At 46.0% G+C, this 21,556-nt stretch overlaps 2 protein-coding genes and 1 non-coding gene across 55 annotated transcripts in view; all 3 read left to right on the top strand.

Annotated features, from left to right (window-relative positions):
• UBAP2L (ubiquitin associated protein 2 like) overlaps positions 1-14,014 on the top strand; it is a 51,443-nt gene extending 37,429 nt beyond the window's left edge. For 7 of the 50 annotated variants that reach the window (XM_054460772.2, XM_063661389.1, XM_054460718.2 and 4 more), the window contains exons 21-27: positions 1,425-1,478; positions 2,415-2,496; positions 3,371-3,588; positions 4,069-4,174; positions 8,979-9,046; positions 11,256-11,453; positions 13,380-14,014. In XM_054460772.2, the coding sequence (XP_054316747.1) occupies positions 1,425-1,478; positions 2,415-2,496; positions 3,371-3,588; positions 4,069-4,174; positions 8,979-9,046; positions 11,256-11,453; positions 13,380-13,418 (765 nt within the window). In that variant the 3' untranslated portion in view covers positions 13,419-14,014. Of the gene's footprint in view, positions 1-1,424; positions 1,479-2,414; positions 2,497-3,370; positions 3,589-4,068; positions 4,175-5,575; positions 5,978-8,978; positions 9,047-11,255; positions 11,454-11,861; positions 11,913-12,696; positions 13,353-13,379 lie in introns of those variants that run through there. The other 43 variants (XM_054460670.2, XM_054460636.2, XM_054460652.2 and 40 more) reach the window with 8 other exon arrangements.
• LOC129023847 (small nucleolar RNA SNORA58) lies at positions 2,193-2,328 on the top strand. Its single transcript, XR_008496946.1, has one exon. It is a non-coding gene; the product is annotated as a small nucleolar RNA SNORA58 (small nucleolar RNA).
• An 861-nt stretch (positions 14,015-14,875) lies between the features above and the next one.
• HAX1 (HCLS1 associated protein X-1) lies at positions 14,876-18,358 on the top strand. Of its 4 annotated transcripts, none has more exons than XM_054460895.2 (7): positions 14,876-15,254; positions 15,811-16,073; positions 16,249-16,436; positions 17,429-17,480; positions 17,633-17,739; positions 17,872-17,962; positions 18,096-18,358. In XM_054460895.2, the coding sequence occupies exons 1-7, from the start codon at positions 15,202-15,204 to the stop codon at positions 18,179-18,181; spliced, it is 840 nt and encodes a 279-aa protein (XP_054316870.1). In that variant the 5' UTR covers positions 14,876-15,201; the 3' UTR covers positions 18,182-18,358. The 4 variants fall into 4 exon arrangements, with proteins under 4 accessions (XP_054316870.1, XP_054316886.1, XP_054316876.1 ...); XM_054460911.2 differs by having other exon boundaries at positions 15,069-15,254; positions 15,955-16,073; XM_054460901.2 differs by having other exon boundaries at positions 15,080-15,254; positions 15,955-16,073; positions 17,417-17,480.
• Positions 18,359-21,556: the final 3,198 nt, after the last annotated feature.

Raw genomic sequence — 21,556 nt, 5'->3', positions numbered from 1 at the left:
AAGCCCTGCAGTTGGCTCTGTGGAATCCATGTATATGGGTTTTGCATTCTGTAAATGTGACCGTATTTTTGATCTGTGTGTCTGGTTGGAAAAAATTCACATATAAACAGCGTGCAGTTCAAACCTGTGTTAAGGGTCAACTGTAATTAAAATATAAAATAAATGAGGGATTGCCACATGTAATCAAACTGGTTTTTAATCTTTGCAGTTTTGGAAAAAATACTAAACTGAGGCCAACCCATCTATTGTATATCTGCTTTGGTTTATGGTGCACACATGTATGCATGTGTGTGTGTGTACAATGTGTATGTATATGTGTGATGAGACTATCTGCCCTGTTTGAAACACAACTTCTGGGCCTCAGAAGCCAAAGGCCAGAATGTTCATCTGGAATCCTTTTTAGTTTCTTAGATAATTATGACTATTATTTTATTTTTTGAGGCAGATCTTGCTCTTTTACCCAGGCTGGAGTACAGTGGAACGATTATAGCTAGCTCACTGAAGCCTTGAACTCCTGGGCTCAAGCAATCCTCTCACCTCAGACTCCCCAAATAGCTAGGACTACAGGTGTGCATCCCCATGCCTGGCTAAGTTTTAAAAATTTTTTTAAAGACAGGGTCTTCCTATGTTGCCTAGGCTGGTCTCAAAATCCCAGGTTCAGACAGTCCTCCTGCCTCAGCCTCTCAAATAACTGGGGTTATATATAGGCCTGAGCCACTACTCCTGGCCCCAAGAATTATTTTCTCTGATTTGATTAAATCTCTAACTCTGAGTGTGTTTGCTGGTCTGGCCTGGTTGGAGGAAAGTTTCCTGACTCAATCTGGGACTTTGAGAATAAGTGGCTGACATTAGCAGCTTTTTGCCCTAGTGTATCTTCTGTGACCTTCAAGTATTTGGTACCTATTAAGATGAAGGGTATATGAAAACGTTTTAGAAGATACCTGTTCCTGCCCTCATAGACAAAGTCTAGATAAATTTCATACCGATGACACATCCAAATAACACAGTTACACATGTTTAATTTGTGGTCACTACCTTAAAACCCTGAAATTGGAGAAAAGTAAAATATTCTTTCTGGAGGAGATTATTTTTAAGCCAGATTTTGAAGAGTATAAGAGACAGTAGAATAGAGAGTAAAACTGGTTGTTCGTGTATATTTTGTGTCTGCTCTATTGGTATCAAGAAGCCAGCCTACTAGAATCAGTAGTATTTAGCTCAAGGAAAGCTTCAAGACCTTTCATGAATCATTTAATCTCTTTGTACTTTACTGCTTTTTCCTTAAATAAAATTGAAGGAAATAATCCGTGTCCTGTTCTAACCCAAAATGAGGATGAATGTTCTGTTGAATTAGCTTGTCTCTTGGCTCCTTGTTTTGCTAACATCATGACCAGTTCCTTTTATTGCTATATGTCTGTATCTTTCAGCCACAAGTATATGGTTACGATGACTTGCAGATGCTTCAGACAAGATTTCCATTGGTGAGTATGTGGGATAGAGCTTTGGAAAAGAAAGTAGTCTTAAAATTAGTGTTGGGAGAATTATCTCAGTCACAGACATAGTTCTTTCCCATCCCAGCCCTCCATACACTCTGATTTAAGGCATATTAGAATATAGTGATTTAGGGGAGGGTTTCCAACAGAAGATAACTTTTTTTTTTGAGACAAAGTCTCACTCTGTCGCTCAAGCTGGAGTGCAGTGGCGTGATCTTGGCTCATTGCAACCTCTGCCACCTGGGTTAAAGCAATTGTCTGCCTCAGCCTCCCGAGTAGCTGGGATTAAAGGTGCCCACCACCACCCCCGGCTAATTTTTTTTTTTTTTTTTTTTTTTTTGGTATTTTTAGTAGAGATGGGGTTTCTCCATCTTGGCCAGGCTGGTCTTGAACTCCTGACCTCATGATCCACCCGCCTCTGCCTCCCTAAGTGCTGAGCTTACAGGCGTGAGCCGCCGCACCCAGCCTTTTTTTTTTCTTTTTTTAAATCAGAGTTGTGGCATCTTAGTAAATACATTTTAACCTAATCTATAGCCCAGTAAAGTACTCTGGAGCGCTCAGGGTGCTTTTTGTTTGTCCCAGACACTTTAAATTATCGAATGATCTGTTTTCTCAGTAGAATAAGCTTGGTATAAACTGATAGGGATGACACCTAGAGGGTTGAAAATATTGGTCCTTATGGACTTTGATATATTCTCAAGTGGGCATACCCGTAGACCTTGCCTGACTGTGCTTATGGCCAGGCAGAGGGGACAGTGTATGCAAGAGTAATGTGGAGTTTGTGCTAACTCTAGCCAGCTTAATTAGTGACTGGATAAATTACACAACTCTCACATTCTTCTGTTTTTTCCTCTGTGGAAATAATACTTATGCTGGGGAATGAGTGACATTGAATCTCTGCTCTTTTTTTTCCCTCTTTTCTAGGATTACTACAGCATCCCATTTCCCACACCCACTACTCCGCTGACTGGGAGGGATGGTAGCCTGGCCAGCAACCCTTATTCTGGTAGGATTGGGATGGGACTAAATAAATAAAAAGGGAGATAGTGTTGGGATTAATGGCAGAAACCTGATTGGTAGCAAGAAGGGATGTAATAAATCAGGATTGGTAGATTCAAAATCCTGCTAAAGTTGGGCATGTCATGGCTTTTCCTATTCATCCCACTTTCTGTTGTCTCCCTGTGATTTCTAGATGATATCTTAGCCAGGCATGGTAACACACCTGTAGTCTCAGCTACTTGGGAGGCCAAGGTGGGAGAATTGCTTGAGCCCAGGAGTTCAAGACCAGCCTGGGCAACATAGCAAGACCCCATCTCCAAAAAAGTGATATCTTGACTTAGTTTCAAGCCATTTGCTAGCTTTTTCCAGGAAATACAGTGGTCGATGTGGTCTTCTCTGCTCATCTCTGCCCCTTTATGCTACTACTCACAGTGGCAATCTCACTGCCTTGCTAGGCCTGGGGCCGCCTTCTTTTACCTGACCTATCATTGTCCTCATTGACTTATACCATTTTCCCTGATCGATCATTGTCCTTCAAGTCCAGCATGGGGTATTCCCCATGGAGGAGAAGAGGGGAGGGAAGAAGGGGGAAGATGACAGAGAACACGAGTGGGCAGAGAAATTGTGCAGGTGCCTTATTCCAAGAGCCTGTCCCTGCCATAGCATTGCACAGTTATTCAACATTAGTCCTTGACTTGCAGCAACTGTGCTAAGTGTATGCTGAGCAACAATAATTGGAGCCACTAAGAAATGTAATTCAAGGAATTGAACTTTAATAGTCTTTGAACAGGATCTCCTGGAATCATGTGAAACCAGAAGAGGTAATTCTGTATTGGTATTGGGGTGAAAGAGGCAGGTACATTTAGCTTCTCCTGTCACAGGTGACCTCACAAAGTTCGGCCGTGGGGATGCCTCCTCCCCAGCCCCGGCCACAACCTTGGCCCAACCCCAACAGAACCAGACGCAGACTCACCATACCACGCAGCAGACATTCCTGAACCCGGCGCTGCCTCCTGGCTACAGTTACACCAGCCTGCCATACTATACAGGGGTCCCGGGCCTCCCCAGCACCTTCCAGTATGGGCCTGCTGTGTTCCCTGTGAGTACCTGGCTTTGGTCACTCCTTGTGGTGAAGGATCCTAGCCCTGGACGCTATCCTAGCTGCTTTTAAGGGTCAATGACTTTAATAATGGATGAGGAGGAACAGTTTCCACCTCTGGCCTGTTTTTGGCCTGGTGCAGGATGGTGGGGGAATGGGGCTGGAATTGGTGGAATTAGGATAGGGATTGCCTAGTCTTAGAATCTTGCCAAAGGGAGAATATACCATACAGCTTTGCTTCACTCAGATTCATTCATTCCCTGCTGCCATTGTCCCTTTTTCTTCCTCCAAACTACCATTTCTTGACTTCATTAGTAGATTCTAGAACAGTTAGTAAGGAGCTAATTTCACTAAGCAAACTGTAGTCAACTTGCATCAGGATAGGTAGCCATCTGAATGGCCAGTACCTGGGGCAGGACAAGTGGGACAGATGGTATTCTGCTGCCAAGTCACTGCAAATCTGGCCTTTTTGCTCTTTAGGTGGCTCCTACCTCTTCCAAGCAGCATGGTGTGAATGTCAGTGTGAATGCATCGGCCACCCCTTTCCAACAGCCGAGTGGATATGGGTCTCATGGATACAACACTGGTAAGCTGACCTTGTCCCTGGCTTGGTGGTATCTGTGGGGTGTTATTGGATAAATTTCAGGGAGGAAGACTTGGTGCCTGAGAAAATGGGGTTGGTGAGGGTGTGCCGCTGCCCCAGGTATGATTGTTAATGCTTGGCTGACTTGGGTATCTGTGGGAGCAGCACCAACAGAGGAGCTTGATACTAGGACATGTGTCCACTATTTGTGACGGGAATGCCCAAGAGTATGTGTTGGTTTTTAGAATATGTTGGTTGGCCAAAAGTGTGGGTGGAAGTAGGGCAAGGAGCCCCAAGATTTTGCTGAAATGTCAGTGGAGGCAAGTGTTAATAGTATGTATGGCACTGCTAGTACAAAAGGGGGTATATTCACTGAGTAGAAGGATTAAATGGGTTCATAGCTAGCAGCCTACGATAGGTTTGGCTTAAATCACTTTGTAGAACTACTTTTCTTATGTGTCCTTTTTTATTCCCTAGCTAGAAGACCTAAACTGTGGAGAAAAAGGAGTAGGTGTGACCATACTCAATAGAGTGGGAATTGGACTGGGAGAGTTGGGCCTTTAGGTTCCTTCATTTGTATGGCTGGTCTCTTTGCAAGTCTGTTTGCATATGTGATGGCAGGGCGGGAATTGTAGGAATCCTCTGGATGGGTACTTATCTAAAAGATACTCAACCTCTCCCTTGCTTCCATACCTGACATCTGTGCTCTACTTTTGGAGGACAGAGAGCGAGAAGGAATCTTTGAATAATATAATTGTACTTTTTCAGCGAGTTGTAGATGAATAGGGGAGGAGCAAGTTTCTGTGATTGCTTAGGGTTGGGGATGGGGGTTGTCCTTCAAAGCTGTCAGCTCAGTTACAGTTTCATAGTGATTTGGATAGAGCAGCATGTGTTCTTCACCCTTATGTGGGCTCTGGGTGGGTCAATTGCCCACAGTTTTCAATAATTGGGAAGAGCACAGAAGGCAGTAAAGGCTAGGAACTGATAGCCAGGTGGAGCTTTGAACTGTGCTGTATGAGTTAGAGCGGGTCATGAGTTAAATTAAACAAATCCTGAGAAGCCCCATTGAGATTTAATACAGAGACTCCTTGTGGCCACCCCTATCATCGAACAAGGTTCACCCTAAATCTTGGTGGGGAGGATTATAAGCTTTTTGACTTGGAGTGGTGGCCCCATTCTGAGGACATTAGGTTGAAGTATTAGTTGGACTAGGTTCACGAATTTTAAGAGGTAGGTGATGGATAATATAAGAGAATTGGCATACCTGATTCTAGAAATCCCAGCTTCTTGCCTCCCTTCAGAATTCAGAAACGTATATCAGCCCTTGAGAACCCCCAGTTCCCAACCCCACAAAGGGCTTTTGTCATTCCATTCATTTATTTTTATGTATTTGATTCCTTTTAGGAAGAAAATATCCACCCCCTTACAAGCATTTCTGGACGGCTGAGAGCTAATTTGGCCCAAGGCTGGGGGCTATGTTTTGTGTGTGTGTATAAATTTGCACTGAAGTCTTGTTTCAGAAACCAGACCACTGAGGAGAGCCTGCTGAGCTGAGGCCATGGCCTGCGTGGCTTGGGGAAATGAGTTGGTGGATACCTTCTGGGCTTTTGAACTTGCCCCTCCCCCATTTCCCTCTCCCCCATGTGTCTGACCCTGTCTTACCCATTTCAAGTTCAAGCGGTGCAGCACCTTCGAAGCATCAATGCACACACCTGCTGTTGCTTTTGATTTCTGGAAGGCATGTAGTTTCAACTTGTAACAAAAATATTTGTAGTCTTCAATAAACTGTGGTATTTCTTTAGCTAACTCTGGCGTTCTTTCCGTGCATGTCTTTCTGGACACTAGGAACCAATGCTGTGCTGTGGATGAAGGGTGGAGGGTGGCCTTTTTAATCAAACCCCAGCATAGCCAAAGAACTATTAATTTTTCAGTATGGTGGTTTTATGAAGGTGGGGGGAGGGGAAACAGCCTCAGTTTCCTGCCTGTTGTTTAGTTGGTAAAGGAAACTATTTGTAGAAATACCTGATTCTCCATGCTTATGTTGCTTCATTTTTCCATTTGGATCTTTCCTTTGCCTCTTACATAAGCAGTGGGGGAAAGGACAAAAAAGTTTGGAGTGTCATGTTATGGTGAAAGGCAAAAGAGAGAGTGTTCAGAGCTTGTTAGAGAAGTATCTTTCAAGGCTCAATTCCCACATCTATCTGGTTCCTCAAGGCCAAGTGGCTAAGATCTGATAAAGTCATTAGTGATAAGCTAGTTGATGACTCAGGCTCTGTGGAGACTGTGCTATCCTGGAACATTGTTCTTAGTCCCTTGATGGCTTTTCAGAGATCGTGGATTATCAGTTTTGCATTTGTGGGTATAAGCTAAGGATGTGTGGGAGCGGTTTGGTCAGACATCTCCTTGACTATGGAAATTCTAATTCCCTCCTAGTCCAGCTAGCATACAACATTAGCCCTTTGTTTATAAAGTTAACGTGGACAGTGAGATCACCACCCGGGGTTAACTAGAAACCAAAGTATTCAGCTTTCCTTGTATTTGTTCCCAGCCCTTTGGAGTAATTTTGCTCTGTGGAGTGTGACCACCTTTCCCAGGGGCTGCCATGGTGGGAGAGATAGATTCATGTGTCTCTGCGCTGCTGCCCACGTGATACTGGTATTGTCACTGTTTGGGGATAAATAGGGGGTGTTGATGTTGGAAGGAAAGCAAGAGAACTCTGTAGTCTGAAGATCTTCCTGATAACTGGTGAGGGGTAGTGAAATCAGTACCCATTATTTTCTAGGTCTCTAATACTGTAATTGAGATTATTATGGCTACTACAGAGTATTATGGTTCCTGCATTCCCGGTCCCTTCAACCTCATATCCAAGATAAGGCCTCTGGACTAGAAGCTGTTTTTAGCCTAAACTCTGGAAAGAATGAGATCAGGTAGGGGCACACTGGAGCTGAATTCCTCCCTACCACTCGGCTTGAGAATCCAGTTAGTCATTTCTTCCATCCAATATAGGCAGCCTAGCCTCACTGCAGAAGGTGACCAAGCATGCTATTTTTTATTTTTTTATTTTTTTTGCCTTTGCAGTAAAGATAAATTGTCTCTTTTGGTTTGACTTAAAAATGTTCTACTTATATCCTGTTTATTCTACCTTTACTCTCAACCCTTCCACACGAACTTACTAGCTTAAGCCTTTTCCATAACTGAACTTCCTGTTCTTAAAAGTTATGCCTGTTACCCAGTGATTTGCCAGATGGGCACCTCGAGTTTGAGAAGGGAATGGAAAAAATACCCCATTAGCCCCTTAAGATACTCCTGTATCGTTCCCTTCTTTTACTTCAGTGTCTTTAGACAGTTGATGCTTTGGAGATGAGGAAGTATTTTCTCTTGCTTGGTTTTCTGTAGTTCCGTTATTTTTCCTAGTTAGTGTTTGCCCCTTCCAGGAACTATCTGGACTTAAGATGTTGGGAAGGTTTTCCAGATTAAGATACCACTTCAAAAGTGACTGTTCAAGGTGGGCTTAACTTTGGAAGGCTGCCTTTGTCTGAGGCATTGGGAGGATTTGGGTTCTAGAGTTTGAATTGTGGGTGAATGGAGGATTCCTTATTTGTGATTTGGCCACTCTAGTACAGTGCTTCTAAAACACTTTTCCATCAGTGTTCCTGACAGCAGAGGAGAAGGAGATGTGTACCTCTGATGGGAAGGATCCAAGGGCATAGACAGAAAGGCAAAGTTTTTCTGAAGCTTCATTTTATTTTTATAAAAACTAATATATCTTTTTAAAATCATGCTTTATATTCCTAGTTAAATTACTTACTTTTCTTCAAATCTTTGTTTAAAAATGGAAAGTATAAAAGATGTTAGGTTATTTATTTCATGGCTTTTCCTATCTTCTTGACACAATGCCTTATACCCCAGGTGATGGAATATGGTATGAGTATTTATTTGTTTGAGGAGTACAAATTAAAATGACAAGTTGTACTACTCTGGTTTCTTTAAAGTTGTAGTGGTTAGTAGGGAGTTTTTTTCAACAGGAAATACGAGAGTTGGGGTATGAGAGCTTTTATCTTACGGAGAAGCTGAAGTTGTATACTGAAAATGACATGTGGTTTTTGTGTTCCACCTAGGCTATAGGAGATGGCCTACTCCTGTCTACCTATCCCTCCCCACCCCACTACACTTAGGCTTAAATTGTGTACATGGAAATTGATCTTGATGCCAGGACTTTACATCTTAAGTTTAAAGATTTAGCCTAGATGCTCCAAGACTAAAGAAGCTGGACTAATTGAGCTGAGGCTCTGAGAATGAGAGTGCCCTTGGGGATTAAAGTGGACTGCTCCTCTAGCACTTACGCAGTGGAGGCATGGATTTTGAGCCCAGAAATGTCACTTCAGGAAGAGAGAGGGCCAGACTGCCCCAGTCTCCAGAAATAAAACTGAGTGGCGTTTGGGTGGATTGATTTGAAATGGACATTAAAATTAAAAGTTTATTATATTCCTGCTAGACTTTGGCACAGAAGTGTTTTGAAAACAGTATATGCTAGTGAGGTTTGGTCATATCCCCTTGCCCACCAAAAAACAACTTACCTCACTCTCTCTCACGTATACTCAACACACACCTGGGAAGGGCCAAAGAACCCTTAGGGAGCTTTTGTTTCATGAACTCTTACCTCTCAGGACTAACTTGAAGCTGGAAAACCGACCAAAATTCCCTTGCATTGGTACGGCTAGAAAGGCTACAGATATCACCTCGTCTCAGGAATAAGGGCCAGGTAGCTAGCTGAGCTAATCCTCCTGTCTGTTTCCTCCTCCCCCAGGTGTTTCAGTCACCTCCAGTAACACGGGCGTGCCAGATATCTCGGGTTCTGTGTACTCCAAAACCCAGGTAGGTGCCTGGCTCTGGACAGAAGTGGAAAAGAGATAGACATAGAGGAGGTGGAGTTGCAATAGTAGAAATACAGTGGACAAGAAGAACCCTAGGAGAGGTGGCAGGAAACCCATCCTACTTTTTCTAAATGAAAGGTCTTCTGTAGACTTCACTTCCTTAGAAGTTAAAATTTAGCCCTTTGAGAAAAAAAGAGAAACGTAATAGGAAGGTAAAGCGTGGCAAATTGTTTAATGTGTCATGTGATTTACTGTGCAACTCTCCTGGCCCCCTTTCCTACCTACTCCCAACCTTTTTCATAACTTTTCAAGAGAATAAGTATGAGAGTGACAGGAAACTAGTTCATTCCATTCTTTGAGTAAATCTATAACAGTGGGAGTGGGAAAGGAGACTGCCTAGTAACTAATGAAGCATTTGAGTGATCCACAGGTTTGTTATGTTGCTTTTATCCCCCATCACTATAAATACTTAAAGTTTGGTATAAAGCACTGGGGGCCGGGGGGGGCACTTCATGCACAAGACCTTCAACACTTCAAATATCTCAATATGTGTTTATTTCTTTTGAAATATCCAACCAGTTTTTTTTGTTGTTGTTGTTGAGATGGACTCTTGCCTTGTCGCCCAGGCTAGAGTACGGTGGTGCATCTCGGCTCACTGCACACTCTGCCTCCTGGGTTCAAGTGATTCTCCTGCCTCAGCCTCCTGAGTAGCTGGGATTACAGGTGCCCACCACCGCGCCTGCTAATTTTTGTATTTTTTAGTAGAGACGGGGTTTTGCCATCTTTCTTGGCTAGGCTGGTCTCGAACTCCTGACATCATGATCCGCCCACCTCGGCCTCCTAAAGTGCTGGGATTACAAGTGTGAGCCACTGCATCTGGCGGAGTTATTATTATTATTTTTGTAAGGAATATTGGAAGGGGTGGGGGACACTATTGGTTTGCTTTTTTTTTTGCTTTTTTTGCTTTTTTTTTTTTTTTTTTTTTTTTGGGGGAGACAGTCTCAAGAAGTCACCCAGGCTGGAGTGCAGTGGTGGAATCTCAGCCTTCTGAGTAGCTGGGGCTATAGATGTGTGCACCACCAGGCCTGGCTAATTTTTGTATTTTTGTTTTTTGTTTGTTTTGTGTTTTGTATTTTTATTTTTTGGTAGATACAGGGTTTTGCCATGTTGCCCAGGCTCGTCTCGAACTTCTGGGCTCAAGCAATCCACCCGCCTTAGCCTCCCAAAAGTGCTGGGATTACAGATGTGAGCCACCATGCCCAGCCTGGAGTTCTAAGTTCAGATTTCATGATGTTCAAATATGACATTCAGTTTTACAAAGTGCTTCCACATTTCATCCTCTTATTTGGTCTTTTTTTTTTTTTTTTTTTTTGAGACGGAGTTTCATTCTTGTTGCCCAGGCTGGAGTGCAATGGTGCGATCTGGGCTCACCATAACCTCCGCGTCTTGGGTTCAAGCGATTCTCCTGCCTCAGCCTCCCGAGTAGCTGGGATTACAGGCATGTGCCACCATGCCTGGGTAATTTTGTGTTTTTAGTAGAGACGGGGTTTCTTCATGTTTGTCAGGCTGGTCTCAAACTCCTGACCTCAGGTGATCTGCCTGCCTTGGCCTCCTAAAATGCTGGGATTACAGGCGTGGGCCACTGCGCCCAGCCTTTTTTTTTTTTTTTTTTTTTTCTTGAGATGGAGTCTCCCTCTGTCTCCCGGGCTGGAGTGCAGTGGCACAGTCTTGACTCACTGCAACCTCCACCTCCCAGGTTCAAGTGATTCTCCTGTCTCAGACTCCCAAGTAGCTGGGATTACAGGCGCCTACCACCATGCCCGGCTAATTTTTGTATTTTTAGTAGAGATGGGGTTTCACCATATTGGCCAGGCTGGTATTGAACTCCTGACCTTGTGTGATCCGCCCATCTTGTCCTCCCAAAGTGCTGGGATTACAGATGTGAGCCACCATGCCCAGCCTATTTGGTCTTTACAACAGGTTTGTAGCATCCCTGTTTTATATCTGAGGAAACTGAGGCTAAGAGATTGAGTAGTATGCCCAGGTTCACACAGTTCTTAAATAAGAGCAGAGCTGAGACTGAGACCTGAATATGTGCCTTCTGTGACACCATGCTGCTTTCTGAGGGTCGGGGAGCTTGAGCTCAGGAAAAATCCCAAGATTAGTTTGCTGATCCCTTTTACTCTGTCTCCTCCTGGCCTCCTGGATAGCAGTCCTTTGAGAAACAAGGTTTTCATTCCGGTACTCCTGCTGCTTCCTTCAACTTGCCTTCAGCCCTAGGAAGTGGGGGCCCCATCAATCCGGCCACAGCTGCTGCCTACCCACCTGCCCCCTTTATGCACATTCTGACCCCCCATCAGCAGCCGCATTCTCAGATCCTTCACCATCACCTGCAGCAGGATGGCCAGGTAATAGCCCTTCCCCTTCTCTCCTTTCCCTTCCTCTTCCTTCCTATCCCTTAAAACTGCCTTCCCTTTCCTTTTCTTACCCTTCCTCACCACTACCTTCACCCAATCCCTCCCCAGCGCCAGTCATGGGCACACAGCACATACAGACACAAGCGCACATAACACGAGCGGCCGGCAAAGGAAATCTCAGAGAAGGGGCCAGGTTGAAACCTTTTTTGCCCAATTCCTTTGGTGCCCTTCTCCTCCTGTGCCACAGTTGTCCTTATCCCATCAGACCTGGGTCACACCTTCCCTCTTTCCTCTCCCAGCCTTCCCTCTTCCCTGACATTTTAGCTTTCCCTTCTAATTATGGAGTTCTATTGTCAAAGTTTGTCCCTTTATTTTCCATATATCCTGGTTCTGCCTCAGCTACCATATTTGCAGATGATTCTCTGTTGCCAGCGCCAGCAGGAGGAGCAGGTAATTAAATTGAATGATCATATGCTTGAACCCACTCCTTTTCAGTCCCCATTTCACCTTCACAGCCTCAGGGAACTTGAAAAGACTGCGCGGTCACAAATCGGGATACACAAACACAAACACCTTGCTGAGCTCTCTGGCCTCCCCTTCCTCTCTCCTCCTCCCCTCCCCAACACCCTCTTTATCTTTGTACCCTTCCCCAACTGTGGAAAACATTCGGTTACCAGAATGGAAAAGATTCTTGGGGCAGCATCTGGAGCCTGAGGCCTCAGACTGCCTCTCATACTTGCCTGAAATGGGCTCACAGATGTGATGTGTGGTGGGGGTGGGGATCTGTGGGGCGATGCAAGTGGCCTCTTGAGAGCTCCATTATAGGTGGCTGGAGCTAGAATAAGGGCTTCCTTCCTCAAAGACATCTTTCCAAATTGAGGCATTAATGGGGATCAAGGGAAATGAAATTGCCTTGTGATCACCCATCTCCAAGAGCAGGGGAGATAGGGGGTAGTGCGAGAATGTAGAATTGAAAATGAGTAGAACTGACTCACTACCTTGTCTCTAAAGGTATCTTGCCCTCTTCATCTTTTCCCTATTTAAAAGTCAAAAATGCCTTCCTGCTTGTAAGAAAGGGGCTTTAGCAGCTATGCAGACCAAATTTTCTATGGTTATAGTAGTGAGGGGAATGGGAGAGCAAGACAGTTTGCACATCTCCACCTGAAGATGTTACAAATTTGTACCACTAACTAGACACCTTTTTCCTCCTCATGATCCTCCCATTCCCCTGCAGACGGGCAGCGGGCAACGTAGCCAGACCAGCTCCATCCCGCAGAAGCCCCAGACCAACAAGTCTGCCTACAACAGCTACAGCTGGGGGGCCAACTGAGGCCCTGACCCTCTTCTCCCGGTCCCATCTTCTGAGAGGGCTTCTCAGCCTGGAAACTATGGAAACAGCATCAAAGAGAAAGGAATGTGGGGGGTTTCCGCTGCCCCCCACCCCCAGCGGCCCACCCCATGCCTCAGCTTCATGTCTGTCCCATTCCTATACCATCCCCACCCTGTTGTATGTATTATAGGATTTGTATTTTCTCCTTTTTTTTCCCCCTTCCATTCCTTCTCCCCTCTTGCATTCAAGATTATGAAACTTTGCTATGGGCCCTGCACTTCTTTTGCTTCCTCCTGTTCACCCTGGTGGTGTACGGATGAGGTGGGGAGGTGGGACCCCCAAATATATATCAGCCCAACAGCCCTAAGTCTCCTTCTTTATTATTAGGAAAACAACAACAACACAACAAACAAAAAAATGGCGTCATGAATATGAACAGCATTGTCAGATGAATTAGTTGAAGTGGTTTTTTTTTTTTTTTTTTTTTTTTTTTGTACTGTGTCCTCAAATTTAATGGATTAATGTGTCTTGTATATATAAAAAGAAAACCTCTACCTTCAGCCTCTGCCTATTCTTGCTCCGTCTAGGACATCCTCAATTTCGTCGATGACCAGCTTGGTGAATAAGTATTACTGTACCAACTGGGCCTCCTCTAGCAGGCCCCTGAAGGCAGTGGAATAAAATGAAATCTTCGCCCTTTAAGAACTCCTGACCTTAATGTGGTAGTAGTATCTTGTCCTTGAGGGGATTTCCTTCCCCTCACCCCTAAGACTTTCACAACCTGGTGACTGGAAAGAACCACCACAAATCTTCATTTCCTCCAGAAACTGCTACATCTACAGCCGATTTCAGGCAGTAAAGGGAAAGGGATAGAGGAGATTGGGTGGAAAATGGAGAGGATCAAGAAGGAGCTGAGAGCATTTCAAAGAAAAAAAAATTGCTTTATAGAGTTCTAAGCATGACTTAGATGGGTCCAGGCAAATAAACTAAAAAGAAGTGTGAAGGCAACATGTATCGTCTGGCAGAACTAAATCTTGGAGTGGGGTGAGGGATGAAAGACTACATATTGGGTACAGTGTACACTGCTCGGGTGATGGGTGCACTAAAGTCGCAGAAATCACTAAAGAACTCATCCATGTAACCAAACACCACCTGTACCCCAAAAACGAAATAAAAAAAAAAAAACCTTGGGGCCCATTCCCCCTAGGAATGGACTACTGTAGTAGTTGCTTCTTGGATGCTTCTCTGTGACATAGCTATACACAATTCTTTGACAAAGAATCTAGAGCAAGGTCTGGCTTGGGGATGGGGTACAGAGAGAGACAGGTCTTGGAGAGGTTTTGAACAAAACACTTAAAAAAAGGAATGAAGACAGGCGCTTTGGGAGGCCGAGGTGGGCGGATCACCTGAGGTCAGGAGTTCGAGACCAGCCTGGTCAACATGGTGAAACCCCGTCTCTACAAAAAATACAAAAGTAGCCAGGCGTGGAGGCACATGACTGTAATCCCAGCTACTCGGGAGGCTGAGACAGGAGAGAACCTGCGAAGGTTGCAGAGAGCCGACATGGTGCCACTACACTCCAGCCTGGGAAACATGAGAGAAAACTTTGTCTCAAAAAAAAAAAGATACCAAAGGGATACTTCTTTATAGCCCCCAATCTGTTCCTTCTCAGGACTCAACTAGCTTCCCTTCCCTTGCTTTCTTAAAAATCCTTTGTCTTGCTGGTTGCAGAGCCTGCTTAGAAAAAAGAATCCTATATGGTTATAACAAACTCCCTAGTAGCTAGAGATGTGGAGGAAGTTAAGTCCATGCGTCTCTTATGTCTTGATCTCTTCTCTGGGGAATTCAATACTAGAAGGAGCTTGGAAAAGCATTTTGTTCATCCCTCTAACAACAGACATCGCCCAGGTCAGTCAAAAAGAACGCCCGAGTAAGGGGCGAGGTGGCTTCTGCTGTGAGGCTGGCCAGCCCCGCGGGTGGGGAGGTTGAGGGACGCCCTCAAGCCGGCCCATTTGTGCGGCTGGGCTGCCCTCTGGCGGCTTTATCCGGGTGCCATCCAGAGTCAAACCCTCGAAATCGCTTTTCGGACTGAGCTGGTCTGCAGAAAGAACAGATTTAGGAGGAAGGCGGTCATAGGAAACTGAAAGCGCGTCACGCCCACTCCCGTCATGGAAACTGGTCTCTGAAAGGTGGGGTAAAGATAAAGCCTTTCAAATTTGAGGAAGCCCTTCGGTCCCGCCTCCATTTCACGTCCGGCTTACCGTCGTTTACGACAGTGTCAGGATCGCGGGCTTGCTTTCCGGTAGCGTGGGCTGACGCCTCGCTCAATTTCCCACAGGGCTGCGCAGGTTTCCCCCTTCTGCGAATGGACCACTGGAGGAGTTCAAAGGTTCGCGTCCCAGTACGGGAATGAGCCTCTTTGATCTCTTCCGGGGCTTCTTCGGCTTTCCTGGACCTCGGAGGTGAGAGTAGGTCCGGCTCGGACAAGGGTGGGGGTCGTCTGAGGGGAGCTTGACCCCTACGTCTTATTTTTGGAAAAACATCCTCTGTCCCACTCCTTCAGCTCCTGCAGAGAGGACAGAAGTCGCAACATTGAACACTCACCCCGCCACAGTAACCAAGGCGGTCATTAAGAGGAGAAACAGCAAACTAAGCTTTTCTCCAACCTGGGGTGATGCAACAGGGACCCGGGCGGGGAAGACAATGGGGGTCTGGGGAATAGGACAGTGAGCAAGTGAGCAGGACCTTGGGAGAGAGAGGAGGGACTGGGGCACACTGAAGAAAAACTGGGGGAAGGTGTATGAAGGGAGCTGCGAGCTGAGGTCTGACTTTGAAAAAATAAAAATTAAAAAAAAACCTGTCAGCCATTGTATTAATGTTTTGATGTGGCAGCCAGTCCTTCGACTCTCTCCCTAGCTTCCCAGACCCCTTGCTCTTGTCCCACTTTGCCACCCATGAGTTGATTTAATAGCTTAAATCGTGCTGAAATATTGGTGGCCAATCTGCCTCCACTCTCAGCCACAGAGATCCCTTTTTTGGAGGGATGACTCGAGATGAAGATGATGATGAGGAAGAAGAGGAAGAAGGGGGCTCATGGGGCCGTGGGAACCCAAGGTTCCATAGTCCTCAGCACCCCCCTGAGGAATTTGGCTTCGGCTTCAGCTTCAGCCCGGGAGGAGGGATACGTTTCCACGATAACTTCGGCTTTGATGACCTAGTACGAGATTTCAATAGCATCTTCAGCGATATGGGGGCCTGGACCTTGCCTTCCCATCCTCCTGGTGTGTGGCTTTCCCTGAGGGGCAACCTGTGGTTTCTGGCGGGTTGGTGGGTGAAATAAAGAGCCTGCAGGGAGTAGCTGGGGGATGGGAAGTGTGAGAATACTGAGGATTTCAGGGAGATTAATAGAGCCCAAGTCCTTTCCCATCCCAGCAAACACCTGCCACCTTTCTGCAGAACTTCCAGGTCCTGAGTCAGAGACACCTGGTGAGAGACTACGGGAGGGACAGACACTTCGGGACTCAATGCTTAAGTATCCAGATAGTCACCAGCCCAGGATCTTTGGGGGGGTCTTGGAGAGTGATGCAAGAAGTGAATCCCCCCCACCAGCACCAGACTGGGGCTCCCAGAGGCCATTTCATAGGGTGAGTATCCCATCTGGTCCTGAAGTGAGAGCTTGTGAGAGACCACTAATAAAGTGCAAAGACTGGCTAGATGCGGTGGCTCACTCCTGTAATCCCAGCACTTTGGGAGGCTGAGGTGGGCGGATCACCTGAGGTCAGGAGTTGGAGACCAGCCTGGTCAACATGGTGAAACCCCGTCTCTACTAAAAATACAAAAAATTAGCCAGGCATGGTGGCAGGTGCCTGTAATGCCAGGTACTCAGGAGGCTGAGGCAGGAGAATTGGTTGAACCCAGGAGGTGGAGACTCCATCTCAAAAATTGTTTGAGACTCAGCCTTGCTCTGTTGCCCAGGCTGTAGTGCAGTGGCACAATCTCAGCTCACTGCAACCTCCAATTCCCAGGTTCAAGTGATTCTCCTGCCTCAGCCTCCTGAGCAGCTGGGATTACAGTCGCCTGCCCAAACAGCCAGTTAATTTTTGTGTTTTTAGTAGAGATGGCGTTTCACCATGTTGGCCAGGTTGCTTTCAAGCTCCTGACCTCAGGTGATCCACCCACCTCGGCCTCCCAAAGCGCTGGAATTACAAGTGTGAGCCATCATGCCTGGCCAAAGATTGCAATTCTTGTTCGAATCTGATAGCCTTGGGTTGGAATCCTAAGCCCTCCATTTAGTGTTTTGTGTTTTCTATATTAAGCTTGTGGGATTTTCTCTGGGGGTAGATGGGTGTTCTGTTTCTTAAAAAAAACAAAAAAACAAAAAAAACACCACTGGTCTAGATAATTCTTGGATAAGGCAGGATTGTGCACAGAGGATAGGAATATATCAGTTCAGGAAGTCTTTCTGGTAGAAGGATACATAAAACAGCCAGGAAGGAGTGTGTAAATAAGGCTATTCTGAATGGAATTATCTCTTCTGCGGAAGGGGGTTTTGGAGGTCGGGAGTAGTTTGAGGTCTATGACCTTTCAAGTTTCAGATTGGAAGGTGTCTTTTCACTTACTATAGTTTCTTCTGCAGTTTGATGATGTATGGCCTATGGACGCCCATCCTAGAACCAGAGAGGACAATGGTAAGTCTGGAGGAAGGGGAAGTTTACCAGCCTTTTGTTACTCTTCTGAAGTTCTGTGTGTTCTCCCTCCCTGAAGTTTCTTCCTGTACACTTGTCTCCTTTTTTCCTTTGGACTCTTTCTCTCCTGCTTCTTCATCTCTCTGCTCTTCCAGATCTTGATTCCCAGGTTTCTCAGGAGGGTCTTGGCCCGGTTCTACAACCCCAGCCCAAATCCTATTTCAAGAGCATCTCTGTGACCAAGATCACTAAACCAGATGGGGTGAGTTGAAAGAAAGAGGTAAAGGAAATTATGGCCAGGGAACGAATGCCCTGAAACAGGGAACTGTGTAAAGAAACTGCTGGGCGTAACCCTTAGTGACGTTAGGAATATGGTGGGGACTTCTCTTTGTAGATAGTGGAGGAGCGCCGGACTGTGGTGGACAGTGAGGGCCGGACAGAGACTACAGTAACCCGACACGAAGCAGATAGCAGTCCTAGGGGTGGTAAGTTAAAAGACAAAGGGGTTCATCTCAAGATTCCTTGGGGAAGGGAAATCTTACTCTTCTACCCTTGTCCTTTGCTTCTGCCTAGTCTCTTTCATTTAGCCCTATTTACGTGTATGACTTTCTTCCTTAGATCCAGAATCACCAAGACCTCCAGCCCTGGATGATGCCTTTTCCATCCTGGACTTATTCCTAGGACGTTGGTTCCGGTCCCGGTAGCCTTGTTAACCCTCAGAGGCCTTCAAGTCCTTTCCACCTCTCACCCATTGCCCACCATTAATAAGCTTAGCTTCTCCTCTTGCCACCTCAGGGGCTTGGATATGTGGAATAGTGAATTGGGGGCATGTCAGTTTGTCACTCACCCAAACTGACCAATAAAACCTTTATTTATGCTAATTATTTGTCTTGGTTTTGTCAAGGCTATTTCAGTTTCTAGAACCATCCAACACTTCCGAAATTATCTTGGTCCTCTACCTTCTCCTTATTCCTTAATTTTTTATTCTACATCTAAAACTTGATTTCATAAGTAAGGGTCAGGCACAAGTAGAAAATGATTTTTCTTTCTCAAGCAAGAAGGAAAAAAAAGAGGCTGGGCTGATTGGCTCACGCCTGTGATCCCAGCACTTTGGGAGGCTGAGACAGGCAGATAACCTGAGGTCAGGAGTTCAAGACCAGCCTGGCCAATGTGGTGAAACTCCGTCTCTACTAAAAATACAAAAATTAGCTGGGCATGGTGGCGGGTGCCTGTAATCCCAGGCTAGGGCAGGAGAATCGCTTGAACCTGGTAGGCGGAGGTTGCAGTGAGCTGAGATCACGCCATTGCACTCCAGCGTGGGCGACAAGAGTGAAACTTCATCTCCAAAAAAGAAAAGAAAAAGAAAAATGATTTTTCTTACTGAGGAGATAACTAGGAATAATTTCAGGGAAATTTCTAGAGAGGGATACATCAGATTCCCAAAAAGGTGTGGGTGTGGAAGTAGGGGTTAACTGCTTCCCTGAGTGTGAGATCACTGACTGGAGAGTTCATGAGGTAACCGAGGAAGTACATGGGTAAATTTTCCTTACTTTACTGGCCTTAAAAAGTTATGTGGCTGGGCATGGTGGCTCACGCCTGTAATCCCAGCACTTTAGGAGGCCGAGGTAGATGGATCACATGAAGTCAGGAGTTCGAGATTAGCCTGACCAATATGGTGAAACCCCGTCCCTACTAAAAATACAAAAATTAGCCAGGTGTGGTGGCACATGTTTGTAATCCCAGCTACTTGGGAGGCTGAGGTAGGAGAATTGCTGGAACTCAGGAGGTGGAGAATTGCTGGAACTCAGGAGGTGGAGGTTGCAGTGAGCCATGATCATGCCATTGCACTCCAACTTGAGCAACAAGAACAAAATTCCATCTCAAAAAAAAAAATTGTTATGTATGTTAGAGAAAATACACCTGGCACAAACGTTACTAGGTCCTTTTTTCTTTTTGAGGCAGGGTCTCATTCTGTCACACAGGCTGGAGTGTAGGGGGCTATGTTGGCTCACTGTAGCCTCGACCTGGGCTCAGTCCTCCCACCTCAGCCTCCTGAGTAGCTGGGACTACAGGCATACACCACCATGCCTAGCTAATTTTTTTTCTTGTTTTTTTTCCTTTTATTATCATGATTATTTTGTATTTTTTGTAGAGATGGAGTTTTGCCATGTTGCCCAGGCTTCCTTTTCTCATTATAAAAGTTTTTAACCAGGTGTGTTAGACTGCACCTATCATCCTAGCTACTTGGGAGGCTGAGATAGGAGGATTACTTGAGCCCAGGAGGCGGAGGCAACATAGCAAGATCCTATTTCTAAAAAAAAAAAAAATATATATATATATATTGAGATGGACTCTCACTTTGTCACCCAGGCTGGAGTGCAGTGGCGCGATCTTGGCTCACTGCAACCTCTGCCTCCCGGGTTCAAGCGATTCTCCTGCCTCAGCCTCCCGAGTAGCTGGGACTACAGGCACGTGCTACCACGCCCAGCTAATTTTTGTATTTGTAGTAGAGACAGGGTTTCACCATGTTGGCCAGGCTGGTCCTGATCTCTTGACCTCGTGATCTGCCTGCCTCAGCCTCCCAAAGTGCTGGGATTACAGGTGTGAGCCACCGCGCCCTGCAGAATATTTTTAAAAAATTAGCTGAGCAGGCTGGGCATCGTTGCTCACACCTATAATCCCAGCACTTTGGGAGGCTGAGGCGGGCGGATCACTTGAGGTCAGGAGTTCAAGCAGGCTGGGCACTGTGGTTCACACTTGTAATCCCAACACTTTGGGAGGCCAAGGTGGGCAGATCACTTGACGTCAGGACTTCGAGACCAGCCTGGCCAACATGGTGAAACCCCAACTCTACTAAAAATACAAAAATTAGCTGGGTGGGATGGTGCACACTTGTAATCCCAGCTACTTAGGAGGCTGAGGCAGGGGGATCACTTGAACCCAGGAGGCGGAAGTTGCAGTGAGCTGAGATTGTGCTGCTGCACTCCAGCCTGGGTGACAAAGCGAGACTCCATCTCAAAAAACATAAATAAATAAATTAGCTGAGCATGGTGGCCCACATCTGTAGTCTCAGCTATTCAGGAGGCTAAAACAGGAGGATCCCTGGAGGCTGGAGTTCGAGGCTGCAGTGATCTATGATCACACCACTGCATTCCAGCCTGGGCGACAGAGTGAGACCCGATCACAACAACAAAAGCTTTTAGTACTATGGTTAAGAGGGGCAAATCTGGGGCCAGTGACAGTGGCTCACACCTGTAATCTCAACACTTTGGGAAGCTGAGTGGAGAGGATCTATTGAGACCAGCCTGGGCAACATAGGGAAACCCTGTCTCTACAAAAAAATTTTAAAATTAGCTGGGCATGGTGGTGCATGCCTGTAGTCCCAGCTACTCAGGAGTCTGAGGTGGGACGATGTCGAGCCCATGAGGTCACAGATGCACTGAGCCATGACCATGCTGCTGCACTCCAGCCTGGGCAACAAAGTGAGACTCTCTCAAAAAAAAAGGCCAAGAGTGGTGGCTCGCACCTGTAATCCCAGTACTTTGGGAGGCCAAGATGGGCGGATAACTTGCTGTCTCTGCTAAAAATACAAAAATTAGCCAGGCATGGTAGTACGGGCCTGTAATCTCAGCTACTCGGGAGGCTGTGGCATGAGAATCGCTTGAACCCAGGAGGCAGAGGTTACAGTGAGCCGAGATTGCACCATACACTCCAGCCTGGGTAACAGAGCAAGACTCCGTCTCAAAATATAAAATAAAAAATAAATATTAAAAAAAAAAAAGAGTGGTGGTCGGGCGTGGTGGCTTACGCCTGTAATCCCAGCACTTTGGGAGGCTGAGGCAGGTGGATCGCCTGAGGTGAGGAGTTCGAGGCCAGCCTGGCCAATACAGTGAAATCCCGTCTCTACTAAAAATACAAAAAATTAGCTGGGTGTGGGGGCGGGCACCTGTAATCCCAGCTACTCGGGAGGCTAAGGCAGGAGACCCTCCTGAACCCAGGAGGTGGAGGTTGCAGTGAGCAGAGATTGTGCCACTGCACTTCAGCCTGGGCAACAAGAGTGAAATTCTGTCTCAAAAAAA

Source organism: Pongo pygmaeus, chromosome 1, assembly GCF_028885625.2.
Source record: "Pongo pygmaeus isolate AG05252 chromosome 1, NHGRI_mPonPyg2-v2.0_pri, whole genome shotgun sequence".
In the NCBI taxonomy this organism is placed as follows: domain Eukaryota; kingdom Metazoa; phylum Chordata; class Mammalia; order Primates; family Hominidae; genus Pongo; species Pongo pygmaeus.
This window is presented reverse-complemented; position numbering and strand designations above follow the sequence as displayed.